The following is a 13,048-nucleotide window of genomic DNA, read 5'->3' on the forward strand; positions in this document are numbered from 1 at the left end:
TGTCACTAATTTGCAAGCATAACATCAAAATTGAACAGCTACAATATAAACATATCAAAGATAACAACCTCCTGTACATTAAATATCAATTAAAGTTGCAATATATTTATTCATTACAATATAAAAAGAGGCACGCTCCCACAGAGAGTGTAGAACTAGGTTAACATGAAATTGAGTGTGCTTGATTTGAAATAGTATAAAGATAGAGAAACACTGAGTTTCAACCTAACTCTTACCCGGAGATGCTCTGGTCTGTAGTATAGCGGGAATAAACTTTGATTAGTTGCCCATGCTGCGTCTGTGAAAAAGAAGAACATAGCTTCACAACAATCTTGGATACAGATAATGAAAAGGACTCCAACAGCTGGAGACACATTCCTTAACAATCCCTCTTCTAACAATGCTAAGCATGGCGAAACAACACAGCGGTGTGGATGTTACCTTAGACGTTGAACACAATCTCAATAAGAACACGTGTAATTTTGAAGTGTGTTGATACAGACATTGATGGACAGATCTTACCTATCATATTATCCTCAGAATACTGCTGATGACAAAATACAAAGTCCCTGTAAACCGTCCCAAATATCTGACAGTGTTCCTGAGAGACAATGAGAGAGACAAAGAGAGACATTGGAAAAAAGTCTCGCTAATCATGTCAAGTCACTATGTAAGGCCCTAAACCAGTTCATCCATTCATTTCAATCTAACACCACGCACACGTTGGTCATGTGTGCGATACAAATACAAAAAATTTCAAAGTGTGCAACTGTTAAAATAACTTTTTTTTATGTTTTAAGGCTAAGTTCAGTAGATTATTTCAAGTTTTTACATCCAGAGTTTCTAGTTTGAGGTAGAAAAAAATAGTGTTTTTTTAGTTGGTAGGTTGGTGCATTGAAGCAGAACAATAAAAAACACATTATAGAACATTATACCTGCATACGGTTAGTGGCTTGCATTGTATTTCCCACCAGCAAAAGGAGATGAGGAGTGAAGAGAAATTCCAATTCCAATGTAAATATAGCGTCCTCGTCTGTGTGTCCACAACGACGTTACACGAACATAGTAGTCCATCCCCAGTAGGCCGTAACCTGTTATTTGTCAGGTAGTTAATTAGTTAGTGGGGTTAGCTGTTTAGCTGTTGGCTGAGAAAATTCATGTTAATCTGGCAAGTTACAATGGAAAACATTTAGTACTATATAGATATTAGGGAGGGCAGGATTGCAGTCACACACACACTATCGACTTATTATCCATGCAGGCTAGCACTTAAATGAATGCATACCTCTCTCATTAGGCATCTAAACGTTCAAATGAATTCAAACATTTTTTCTAAACATGTGGCTGTTTGTTGTTTTTCTCCACCATGGAAAATGCTTGCAACCTGCATACAACTTGTATTTGAATACTCAAATAATAATTTGTCTGTGTTGTCATGGCATTTACTAAATCTTCCATCATTCACCTGAGACAGTTGTCATAACTAGGGTGGCCTATTTGCTGAACCAGACATTACATGGAAAAACACAATTCAATAATAGGAAAAAACAGTGAAATGAAAGAGCCGACTTGACAGATAATTAGAGAGACAGCTCAGTTAGTCAAAACCTGGAGACACACCATAAGTAGCAGGAACAGAGGAAAGCAATCAGTTTGCCATCTATGATTATGTTCTGTTCTGTAGGGACCACTCACCACCTTCCTAGATCTAATTTGGAAAGACGTTGTCAGCATGGACATTAAACAAATGACCTTTTACAAGCTTTGAACAACAGCACCATCTTGACTCTGTGAGGGTAGAGTTGATCAAATGTGTTCTTGTCAGAGTAACACTGGGTTCATGTTTCCAGAAAAGAGACAGAGACATGACAATGTTGCAGATAGTTACCGGCAACTGTGAGAATGAGGGAGCAGACTGGGAAAATGATTTTCCATTTTTCTCTCTGTAGTCTGAATACTATTGGCAGAATGGCAGAAACGATACAGACTCCTCCACTGATGAAGAGATTGGTCAACACATCAAACTGAGGCCTAACGACGAGCACCAGACTGAGGTACCAAGAGGACACCGTACACTCAATGAGACGATCTGAAAAGGAAACACAAGATTCGTTTGCATACTGTATTTATATGGGTAGGTGAAAGTGTCAAATTTAAACATCACATCAATCTGTAATGACACTGTTGTGGTTTTATAAATGCACCTCTGTCCAGCATTGGCTTAGCCTCAATCGGAAATCAAGCTACTGTATTGTCCTAGGCTATGTAGATTGCTGAATGTACTAATTGTTTCCAGTATGCACGTAATTTTGAAGGCCAAAAGAAGCATGAATGAATCTCCATGTGTACAAGATGGCAAATATTAATTTGGACTCGTGTCTAGGAACATGAAAATATGACCCAATGGAATACTATTTTCAAGATTTGCTATTTGTACCTGAAATTTATAATAGTAGTTCATTTCTTTTGAAAGGTCTCGTGAAAATGTGTTGCATGGTCATGTTTTAGATTTGTAACTCTGAGTGTTCTCTAAATGTCTTCCTCATCAAGATTCATATCTCTCAGATGAGGCATGCCATGACTTAATGAATGAGAAATCAAATCAAATATTGCTGTAATATCCTTGTGATACTGTACCATGTAGCCTACCATGTAAGGTTGTAATAAGCACTTATGATAAACGTTTTCCACTGTCTTATTCATTCGTAATAAAATGGTATGCTTTGGAGAAACTTACGAATCCCATGATCCTCCTGTTGCTGTACAAAACTCCTAAAGGCACACCTCCACAGTGATTTAAGAAAACCACCCGGAAGTTGGGGAAGACCCGACAGAAAACCAGCATCAGCATGTAGAACTGTCTTTCCTTTGGGGTGCGCATGAGGTTGGACTGGGACAATGTTGACAACACCAAGAGAGCGCCCTGATTGGATACAGGTCAAAAGTATGTTTAGAAACCCAGAGAAGTTTGGACAGCTCAAACAGAAGACCAAAAATTAGTCAGTCAAATGCTTTGTTCTGATGCAGTTATAGAAATCAGGGTTGAACAACACTTTTTGTTAGACAGGAAAACGAAGACAGTGATATTGAGGGAATCTATTGTTTTTATTATTTGAGCATTATTATTATCATCATTTAATTAAGAGAGAAATGTGAGGCCAAAAGGACAAGGATGCTAAAAAAAAATAGAACACGAGGGACAGATAATGCAAATACATGCACATACTGCAGAGTTAAAGATTGTGGGAAGCAGAAAGCGATATGATGATAGCAAGAGGGAGTTGGGTCCAAAGGGGTGATGTATTCTAAGCCCTGCCTGACTGTAAACCACACTAATGTTGTTTATGGTACTTTGAGGACAGGCGGATAGACAGATAGACACAGATGTTTTTATAACTATTAATGGTCCTGATGGAAAGAAATGTTACAACTACCATTCCTGTACCAAAACAATTTGAAATTCTACTAAAAGGCTGAAACATTTTCAATAAATAATGTGCTTTTGCTTCTTATGACTAAAAAAAAAAAAGTATAGTAATTGAACCTAACTGTGATGTGGGAGGGATTTTCAGAGTCTGCTTGGAAGAGAAAAGGCTGTCTGTAATCCTCACTCAAAGATGATGAAAGATGAGAATTCATTTCTAATCTAAATCAAAACTTAACCCAAGGTTTTTAGCTGTAGGGTTTCCTTTAGTGGTGCTTCTTCCTCTGTGCGTCAACACCATGATAAATAGATGCAGACCTTCATAAATACACAGATAGAAAATCCTACCTTGGCGAACAGCACTGGTCAAGACAGCTATCCCCACAAAAGCAGCCCACCAGGTACTGGGCCATTGGAAACATTGTTCTCTTACTTTCCTTCTCAGCTCCTATTGGTTCAGCTGGAATGGTCCCATGTATCACTGTATGGACACACCACATCAGAACACATACATTAAATGACCAGTTAGTATCACAGTTATGCATGTATTAGGCCAGAGTCACTCCTAACTCACATAACCAAGACAGCAGAACGCCACTGATAACCATTGAATTACAGACTGATGCTTGACTTTTGAAACTTTTTTGATACAGTTTTGTTTATATGTGAAAACTCGGTGGTGCTGTGTAGTTTGTAAAAGGGTTTACTGCCCTTAAACACGAGGTCAGAACGTCTGGAGGAACATGACCTCAAGGATGTGGCAGTGAGGGAGTGTTCGTTATACAGAAGTCATAAACAAGGAGATGTCACAAGGAAGCCAATACACCAAATAAATGTTTATTATAGTATTCTAATGGTAACGTTGATACTATCTTACTTGCATGTCTTGATCAGGGTGTGGAGTTGCTGCTGCTTGTCATTAGAAGGTTTAGTAGGTAACCATAATTCATTAATCATACATAAGTGGGTTCAAAGTTACGGAATATTCCCATGTTATTTTCTTTTTGTTGGTTACAAGTCAGTTTAAATTGCTGAGATTATCGGCATGAAGGGTGAATTAAATAAAAAGCGGCCCCCAGGTTGGATTCGACCCAAGAAAATTAGTTATACAGGAGTGGACTGAGCTCCCAGAATACTTCTGAATATACTGTTTGTGTTTTCGGCACTATAAACCAGACTATTTACATAGTGCGTGAATCAGCCACTCTGTCATCCCCCACTGCTGCCTGATTAATGTCAAGTGCAGAATGTCATTATCAGAGAGTGGGTTGTCTACTTTGATTTGATAACACTTTATTGATCTTTGACTTCACCAAAGCAAAAAGAAAATACCGTAGTCCACATGACTCTGCCCTGCAATATGTCTACAGCCCGCTGGGACCAGATGTGTTTGTGTGTGCATGGTGACACAAAAACTTTACAGATAATGAGTATGAATAGGTATCCAGCCACTGCATAAATGCAATGAAAAGCAGTTGAATTTAGATACTTTTTAAAAGAACCTTCCACTGTCTGAAAATCACAAGTATACATTTTAATAAATCAATTATATTGAGTAATCAACCGACTCTATATTTAAATATAAAGTCAAAAGACACCTATGCAGTATCTTGACACATAAAACTGAGAACCCTTTTAGCAAGCAGCACTGTCGGCAAAGAAACTGAGTTTTAGTGTTTTTACCATAAAGTTGTTGCTAGACGTACAGGCATGATTATTTGTCTTTCCCAGCTATTGTTTTTCTGCACAAGCTCCACAATCAGACTTGTGATGGTGAACACTACAGACTAAGTGAAACCTACGAAGACTGGGCTAAACACAGTTATCCACCAGCTTGCACAGATTTTCAATCTTTGACCATCGAAGCAGCATACACATTACAACTAGCAGAAAACACACAAACCACTGGTCAGTAACGACCAACAGTAGACGACCCTACAAATCCTGCCAGAAGATGTTGCTGTGTTGAACGAAACATGGACAGGAAACCAGCAGTTTGCATGTTTATATGCAGTGACATTTCTGCTGAAAAGGTAAAAAAAACTGGAGGAAAAAGCACAATTTGGGGTTCTTGGGTGAGATTCTCCAATTCCCATGTCCAGCTTTCATACCACAAAACCTTATTTACTGATATGTCTCCCCTTGGGCTACACCACTGACTAGTGACATTATTGGCTGCCATTGTCAGTCGCTAATATCAAACATTAAAAAGGTCTTTAGAGAATAACTGGCAGTAACTGGATCTGAGACTTAAGATGAGACTGATTTTATTTGCCTGATTGTCAACTCTAGCTGACTCAGACTGGAAAATATCAGATCCAGGTCAGATGTCATGCCCATCATATTCATAATAGTCTCAACAGCTGTTAATGTGCTCATGCTTAGGTGTGTGCTGAGCTAAAAGGGCACCATTCCTTTACTTTACTACCTACAGGACAACTAATAAAGGTTGATTCATTTTAGTTATTCTTTTCTTCACAATAATCCTAACACTAAACCCAATCAAACTGTATTATGCCATCCTGTGGTATAATACAACTTTTCATTCTGCTCTACTCAGGACATAGCAGATTGGTTCAACTTGCCTAGCTTTGAAATGTTAACCTCATTCTGTACTGTTAGACAAAAAGCCTGAATGATAATATAATTGCTACTGTTCTAAGACTTACAGATACATATGCAACATAAATATTTTAAAAAAATAATATTATATTATATTATGTGATGATGGCATGCTGTTCAGGAAATTAAACCTTTGAATATATTGAATGAAGACAACGAGTCAGTCCGCTCACAATCTCGTTGCAGCAATATTAAACTATGAGGACATCATTAACACTGCGTGTACGGGCCAAAATCCCGGCGATACTCCTGACCAATACTGTTTTCCTGACAAGGAAGTTGGCTCCCTTTTTAATCGTGGCAGACATAAAGGCAGCTGTTTATCAGGCCAACCTCATGCCTTCAACCTTACAGAGTGCCCCAGAACACCCAGTGTACAATCTCTACACGTACACAAGAAAGTCCCAAGACACTGTATGGTTAGCTTGAAAAGTTTTCAGGTGATTTAATGAATGTAAAACACAGTGAATGGCCGTGCGTATAGGCACGTGCGCCCTGACGCGGCACCCTCCCTGGGACTGGAGAAGCTGCTGCGGCTACAGGGATTTCATGACCTTAAAGAGAAGCTCTTCATATATTGTTTAGATACAATAAGAATCACCCACATTCATAGACCAATGCAGGGTGAATATTTAGTTTAGTATTGAACGTATTTTATGATCCGTGACACATTGTCAGCATTGGGCACGTTACTCACACAGCGGACTACGGACACACAGACAAAGGCATAATGAGATCATGCCTTACGGCTGTATTGGGGCACTCCTGAGAGGTGGAGGGCATGCTCAGGTTGGCCGATACAGCTGCCTGGCATATATTATATATATATATATATATATATATATATATATTAATATATAACCCAGTCTTTGACCTCAGAAATACCCGTATGAAGAATATGATTTAAACTGAAGTAGGTATTAAACATTTTAAATGGAGCAGAACTCCCCTAACAGCAGTCAGTATCTGCAGGGACGATATTAGCCACAGCAATAAAGAGAAGCACAGCAGTGCACAACGGAAATTAGCTGTTTCCCTTACACTGTAAATTATAGAAAATAGAAATATGGTAATACAATACTTCATCATCTCATATTATTGATAATTACCATTACCAATGTCTAACATAACCTCTTAACAATGATGATGGTCAATGGACTGATTGTGTGTCCATGGACAGGAAGTGGCTTGCACAGCTGAAATACACTTGTCAGTTCAAAGCTGCATGGTGTGTATTCCTCTAAATCTGTCTTACAGCAGCCAACTATAGATTTCTTGATGGCACAGTAAGTTTTGCCTTTGCATCCTTGTTGGTTAAAGGAAAACCTGTGTTAATCTTGTTCTAAATAAGGAAATAAATTTATGTGCTGTTCTTTGCCTTCCAGTAAACCTGACCTCTTCACTACAACTACTGTACACACATGATGGCAGTACAAAAGAATAACACTTCCTTATTAGACATGTAGACAGACCACTGGTCATTCCTGACAAAAAACAGGGATATGATAAATGTGGAACATCTTTTATCTACATTATGAACAGATAATGCACACAAGAACAAATACAACAGCATGCAAATTTACCAGAATTGTGCGGTAATATTTGCAATTAGGCTGTCAGTTGGATTTCATCTGCAATCAGCAACTATTTTTTTTTATAATTGCTAAGAAATTAGATGAGGGATTAATCGAGAAAACAATCTGCTCTATAATTGAAGCCAGATCCCTTGTGCCAACTTGATGATAGACTAAAACGCAAGCTCAAGTTAGGGACTAGGACAAAATGGCCAGAAAGCTTTTAGATTTTTCTCAATAGTTTTCCCAACTTTATTTTCATCTGTACTTCCTACAGTACATAAATACTTTTTAAATTTTTTATAATATATAATATGTTTTATTATACCCAATGAGTTGAATGTGTCTTCTCATATTTTAACATTAAACACGAAGACCATGTTTACATTACTCTTCTTCCTCTCTGGAAATTCATCTAATTTCTGTTTTTTTTTTTTCTTGGACTCTAAAACCCAAACACATTTACATTTACTGTCAATTAAGGCAAAGAAAAGTGTAGAATTTCACATTTGAGAAGATAGACAAGGAGTTTTGTATTCTTGATTGATGACTTAAATATATTAACCAATATAAAAATAGTTGCCGATTGCAGATAAAAGCAAACTGACAACCTAATTGCAAATATTACCGCACAAATTCTGGTAAATTTGCATGCTGTTGGGATTTGTTCTGGGTGCATTATCTGTTCATAATGTAGAAAAGGATGTATCCATATTCATTCATATCCCTGTTTTTTAGTCAGGAATGACCAGTGGTCTGTCACATGGTCCAATAAGGAAGTGTTATTCTTTTGTACTGCCATCATGTGTGTACAGTTATAGTTGTAGTGAAGAGTCAAAGTTGAAATTTGGCTTTAATTTGTGCTCAATCTTAACAACTTACTGGAAGGCAAAGAACTGCACAGTAAATTCCTTATTTAGGAACAACACGTGTTACCCTTTAACCAACAAGGATGCACATTTCCTGCCATACTGGATGAAATGGTACACTTTCATGGTATTTTTGTTTGAAACTGGTTTATCAAGTGAGGAAGAGAAGTTCAGCTGACAAAACTGGTCTCCCTCTCTCTCTCTCTCTCTCGCTCTCTCTCTCTCTCTCTCTTATATATATATATATAATAATATATATATATATATAATATATATATATATATATATATAAAATAGTGTGATGCACAATGTTAAGCACCATGTTAAAAAGGGTATTTTTTTTTCAAGCTATTCCAGTACTTGATATTTTAGTCCGCCATATCACGGCGGTACAACAAAACAGAAAATCCATGGTGTTGGTCGATATGGCTCTAGGTAATCGGAATTAGTGGCATGAGTTTAGAGTTAGTTTTGTCTTTCTTTTGAATGTTGGGCTCAAATACGAGTCATGTTTTTCTATAGGTTTTAAATATGGTATTTTGGATATGTTGTTCACAGCTTAACTGAGGAAAGTAGGCAGGAGAAAACACCAAACTAACACAGAAAGTAAACCAACCAATTCAGTGTCTAGCACTGTTTGGTTCATTTGAATCCAGATATTATCGCGACATATCGGATCATAGATTTGCGTTACACCGAAAATCTCATGTTACATATTTATCCCCTGTCTCTCATTTGGAAGATCAGTTACCACATAAAAAATAGAGCATAAATGAAACATAATGACCTTCAAAATGTAACATGTGTAGTGTAGATTAGTTTTTACCTGTGTCTTGTCCTCTGTTTTGTTTAGTATGCTACTCCTTATGGGGGTACGTAGAGTCTGTGTATCAAAAGATACAGTATAGTACGGTATAATAGTTTTAAGTGAAACATGAAACACCACAAGACAAATAAATGTAGTTTTTTCCCGAAGATTATCAGCACGACCACATTAAGTCATATTAAAATCAGAAAACAGAGAAAGAGTACCTTTATCTTTCAGTCTTCAGCAGTCCCTTGTATCTCTTCATAAACTTTGCTTCAGTTCGCCTCCCGCTTACAAAATTTCTCCAAACTCAAATATCGGCCAAAGAATTGTCAGTCACTCAAAGTAAAATTAAAATGATGGGACATTCCAACTCCAATTCCAATATACTTATTTTTAAAATCGCGTTCATGTTGAGAAGCCTTTAACTGAGGACGACGAAGACCAACTGTGTTGAAATGTCAGTCAGTGCGTCCTTTAGTTAATCTGTGTTTGTACTATCTATGAAAGAAACACCCATAACAGTCAGCTCAGCCCCTGTCAGTGTGTGTGTGTGTGTTGTGTGTGTGTGGTGTGTGTGTGTGCCGGCGCGCAGTTTGTATCTGGTGATCAAGTTTATGTAAACTATGCAGACCAGAGTTATGAATAGGGGACAACCATGAGCATAAGATAACGTAATCACCCAGACGCGCAAGTTTCGTGTTTTCTGTGGGTGTGTGTGTGTGTGTGCGTGTGTGTGCGCGCGCGCACGTTTCCGTATTGTGGTGATCATAGTTTATGTAAACTATGCAGACCAAAGTTATGAATATGGGACAAACCATGAGCATAAGATAACGTAATCACCCAGACGCGCAAGTTTCGTGATTTCTTGTGTGTGTGTGTGTGTGGGTGTGTGTGTGTTGCGTGTGCGTGTGTGTGTGCGTGTGTGGTGCAAAGATTGAACTGTTTATATATATATATTTTTTTTTTTTTAAATATTATGTTGCATACTGTATCTGTAAGTCTTAGAACAGTAGCAAATTATATTATCATTCAGGCTTTTTTGTCTAACAGTACAGAAATCAGGTTAACATTTTAAAGCTAGGCAAGTTGAACCAATCTGCTATGTCCTGAGTAGAGCAGAATGAAAAGTTGTATTATAACACAGGATGGCATAACTACAGTTTGATTGGTGTTAGTGTTAGGATTAGTGTGAGAAAAGAATAACTAAAATGAATCAACCTTTTATTTAGTTGTCCTGTAGGTAGTAAAGTAAAGGAATGTGCCCTTTAGTTCAGCACACACCTAAGGCATGAGCACATATCACAGCTGTTGAGACTATTATGAATATGATTTGGGCATGACATCTGACCTGGATCTGATATTTTCCAGTCTGAGTCAGCTAGAGTTGACAATCGGCAAATAAAATCAGTCTCATCTTAAGTCTTCAGATCCAGTTACTGCCAGTTATTCTCCTAAAGACCTTTTTAAATGTTTGATATTAGCGACTGACAATGGCAGCCAATAATGTCACTAGTCAGTGGTGTAGCCCAAGGGAGACATATCAGTAAATTAAGGTTTGTGGTATGAAAGCTGGACATGGGATTGGAGGATCTCACCCAAGAACCCCAAACTGTGTTTTTTTCCTCCAGTTTTTTTACCTTTTCAGCAGAAATGTCACTGCATATAAACAGTGCAAACTGCTGGTTTCTGTCCATGTTTCGTTCAACAGCATGCAACATTCTTCTGGCAGGATTTGTAGGGTCGTCTACTGTTGGTCATTACTGACCAGTGGTTGTGTGTTTTCTGCTTAGTTGTAATGTGTATGCTGCTTCCTGATGGTCAAAGATTGAAAATCTGTGCAAGCTGGTGGATAAGCTGTGTTTAGCCCAGTCTTCGTAGGTTTCACTTAGTCTGTAGTGTTCACCATCACAAGTCTGATTGTGGAGCTGTGCAGAAAAACAATAGCTGGAAAGACAAATAATCACTGCCTGTACGTCTAGCAACAACTTTATGGTAAAAACACTAAAATTCAGTTTCTTTGCCGACAGTGCTGCTTGCTAAAAGGGTTCTCAGTTTTATGTGTCAAGATACTGCATACTGGTGTCTTTGACTTTATATTTAAATATAGAGTCGTGTGATTACTCAATATAATTGATATTATTAAAATGTATTACTTGTGATTTTCAGACAGTGGAAAGTTCTTTTAAAAAGTATCTAAATTCAACTGCTTTTCATTGCTATTTATGCAGTGGCTGGATACCTATTCATACGCATCATTATCTGTAAAGTTTGTGTCACCATGCACACACAAACACATCTTGTCCCAGCGTGGCTGTAGACATATTGCAGGGCAGAGTCTTGGACTTACCGGTATTTCTTTTTTGCTATGGTGAAGTCAAAGATCACAAAGTGTTATCAAATCAAAGTAGACAACCCACTCTCTGATAATGACATTCTGCACTTGACATTAATCAGGCAGCAGTGGGGGATGACAGAGTGGCTGATTCACGCACTATGTAAATAGTCTGGTTTATAGTGCCGAAAAACACAAACAGTATATTCAGAAGTATTCTGGGAGCTCAGTCCACTTCCTGTATAACTAATTTCTTGGGTCAGAATCCAACCTGGGGCCGCTTTTTGTATTTAATTCACCCTTCATGCCGATAATCTCAGCAATTTAAACTGACTTGTAACCAACAAAAAGAAAATAACATGGGAATATTCCGTACTTTGAACCCACTTATGATGATTAATGAATTATGGTTACCTACTAAACCTTCTAATGACATAAGCAGCAACTCCACACCCTGATCAAGACATGCATAAGATAGATATCAAAGTTACCATTAGAATACTATAATAAACATTTATTTGGTTGTATTGGCTTCCTTGTGACATCTCCTTGTTTATGACTTTCTGTATAACGAACACTCCCTCACTGCCACATCCTTGAGGTCATGTTCCTCCAGACTGTCTGACCTCGTGTTTAAGGGCAGTAAACCCTTTTTACAAACTACACAGCACCACCGAGTTTCACATATAAACAAACTGTAATCAAAAAAAGTTTCAAAGTCAAGCATCAGTCTGTAATTCAATGGTTATCAGTGGCGTTCTGCTGTCTTGGTTATGTGAGTTAGGAGTGACTCTGGCCTTAATACATGCATAACTGTGATAATAACTGGTCATTTAATGTATGTGTTCTGATGTGTGTGTCCATACAGTGATACATGGGATCCATTCCAGCTGAACCCAATAGGAGCTGAGAAGGAAAGTAAGAGAACATGTTTCCAAGTGGCCCAGTACCTGGTGGCTGCTTTTGTGGGGATAGCTGTCTTGACCAGTGCTGTTATCGCCAAGGTAGGATTTTCTATCTGTGTATTTATGAAGTTCTGCATCTATTTATCATTGGTGTTGACGCACAGAGGAAGAAGCACCACTAAAGGAAACCCTAAGCTAAAAACCTTGGGTTAGTTTTGATTTAGATTAGAAATTCTCATCTTTCATCATCTTTGAGTGAGGATTACAGACAGCCTTTTCTCTTCCAAGCAGACTCTGAAAATCCATTCCCACATCACAGTTAGGTTCAATTACTATACTTTTTTTCTTAGTCATAAGAAGCAAAAGCACATTATTTATTTGAAAATGTTTCAGCCTTTAGTAGAATTTCAAATTGTTTTTGGTACAGGAATTGTAGTTGTAACATTTCTTTCCATCAGGACATTAATAGTTTATAAAAACATCTGTGTCTTATCTGTCTATCCGCCTGTCC

The 13,048-nt window shown here is 37.8% G+C and overlaps 1 protein-coding gene across 1 annotated transcript in view; it reads left to right on the top strand.

Annotated features, from left to right (window-relative positions):
• The window catches only part of chs1 (chitin synthase 1), a 33,520-nt gene that overhangs the window by 2,922 nt on the left and 17,550 nt on the right, over positions 1–13,048 (top strand). Inside the window, exon 3 of the mRNA XM_019254286.2 lies at positions 12,501–12,636. Within this exon, the coding sequence (XP_019109831.1) occupies positions 12,501–12,636 (136 nt within the window). The remainder of the gene's footprint in view (positions 1–12,500; positions 12,637–13,048) is intronic.

This window comes from Larimichthys crocea, chromosome VIII (assembly GCF_000972845.2).
Source record: "Larimichthys crocea isolate SSNF chromosome VIII, L_crocea_2.0, whole genome shotgun sequence".
NCBI classification, from domain to species: Eukaryota; Metazoa; Chordata; class Actinopteri; family Sciaenidae; genus Larimichthys; species Larimichthys crocea.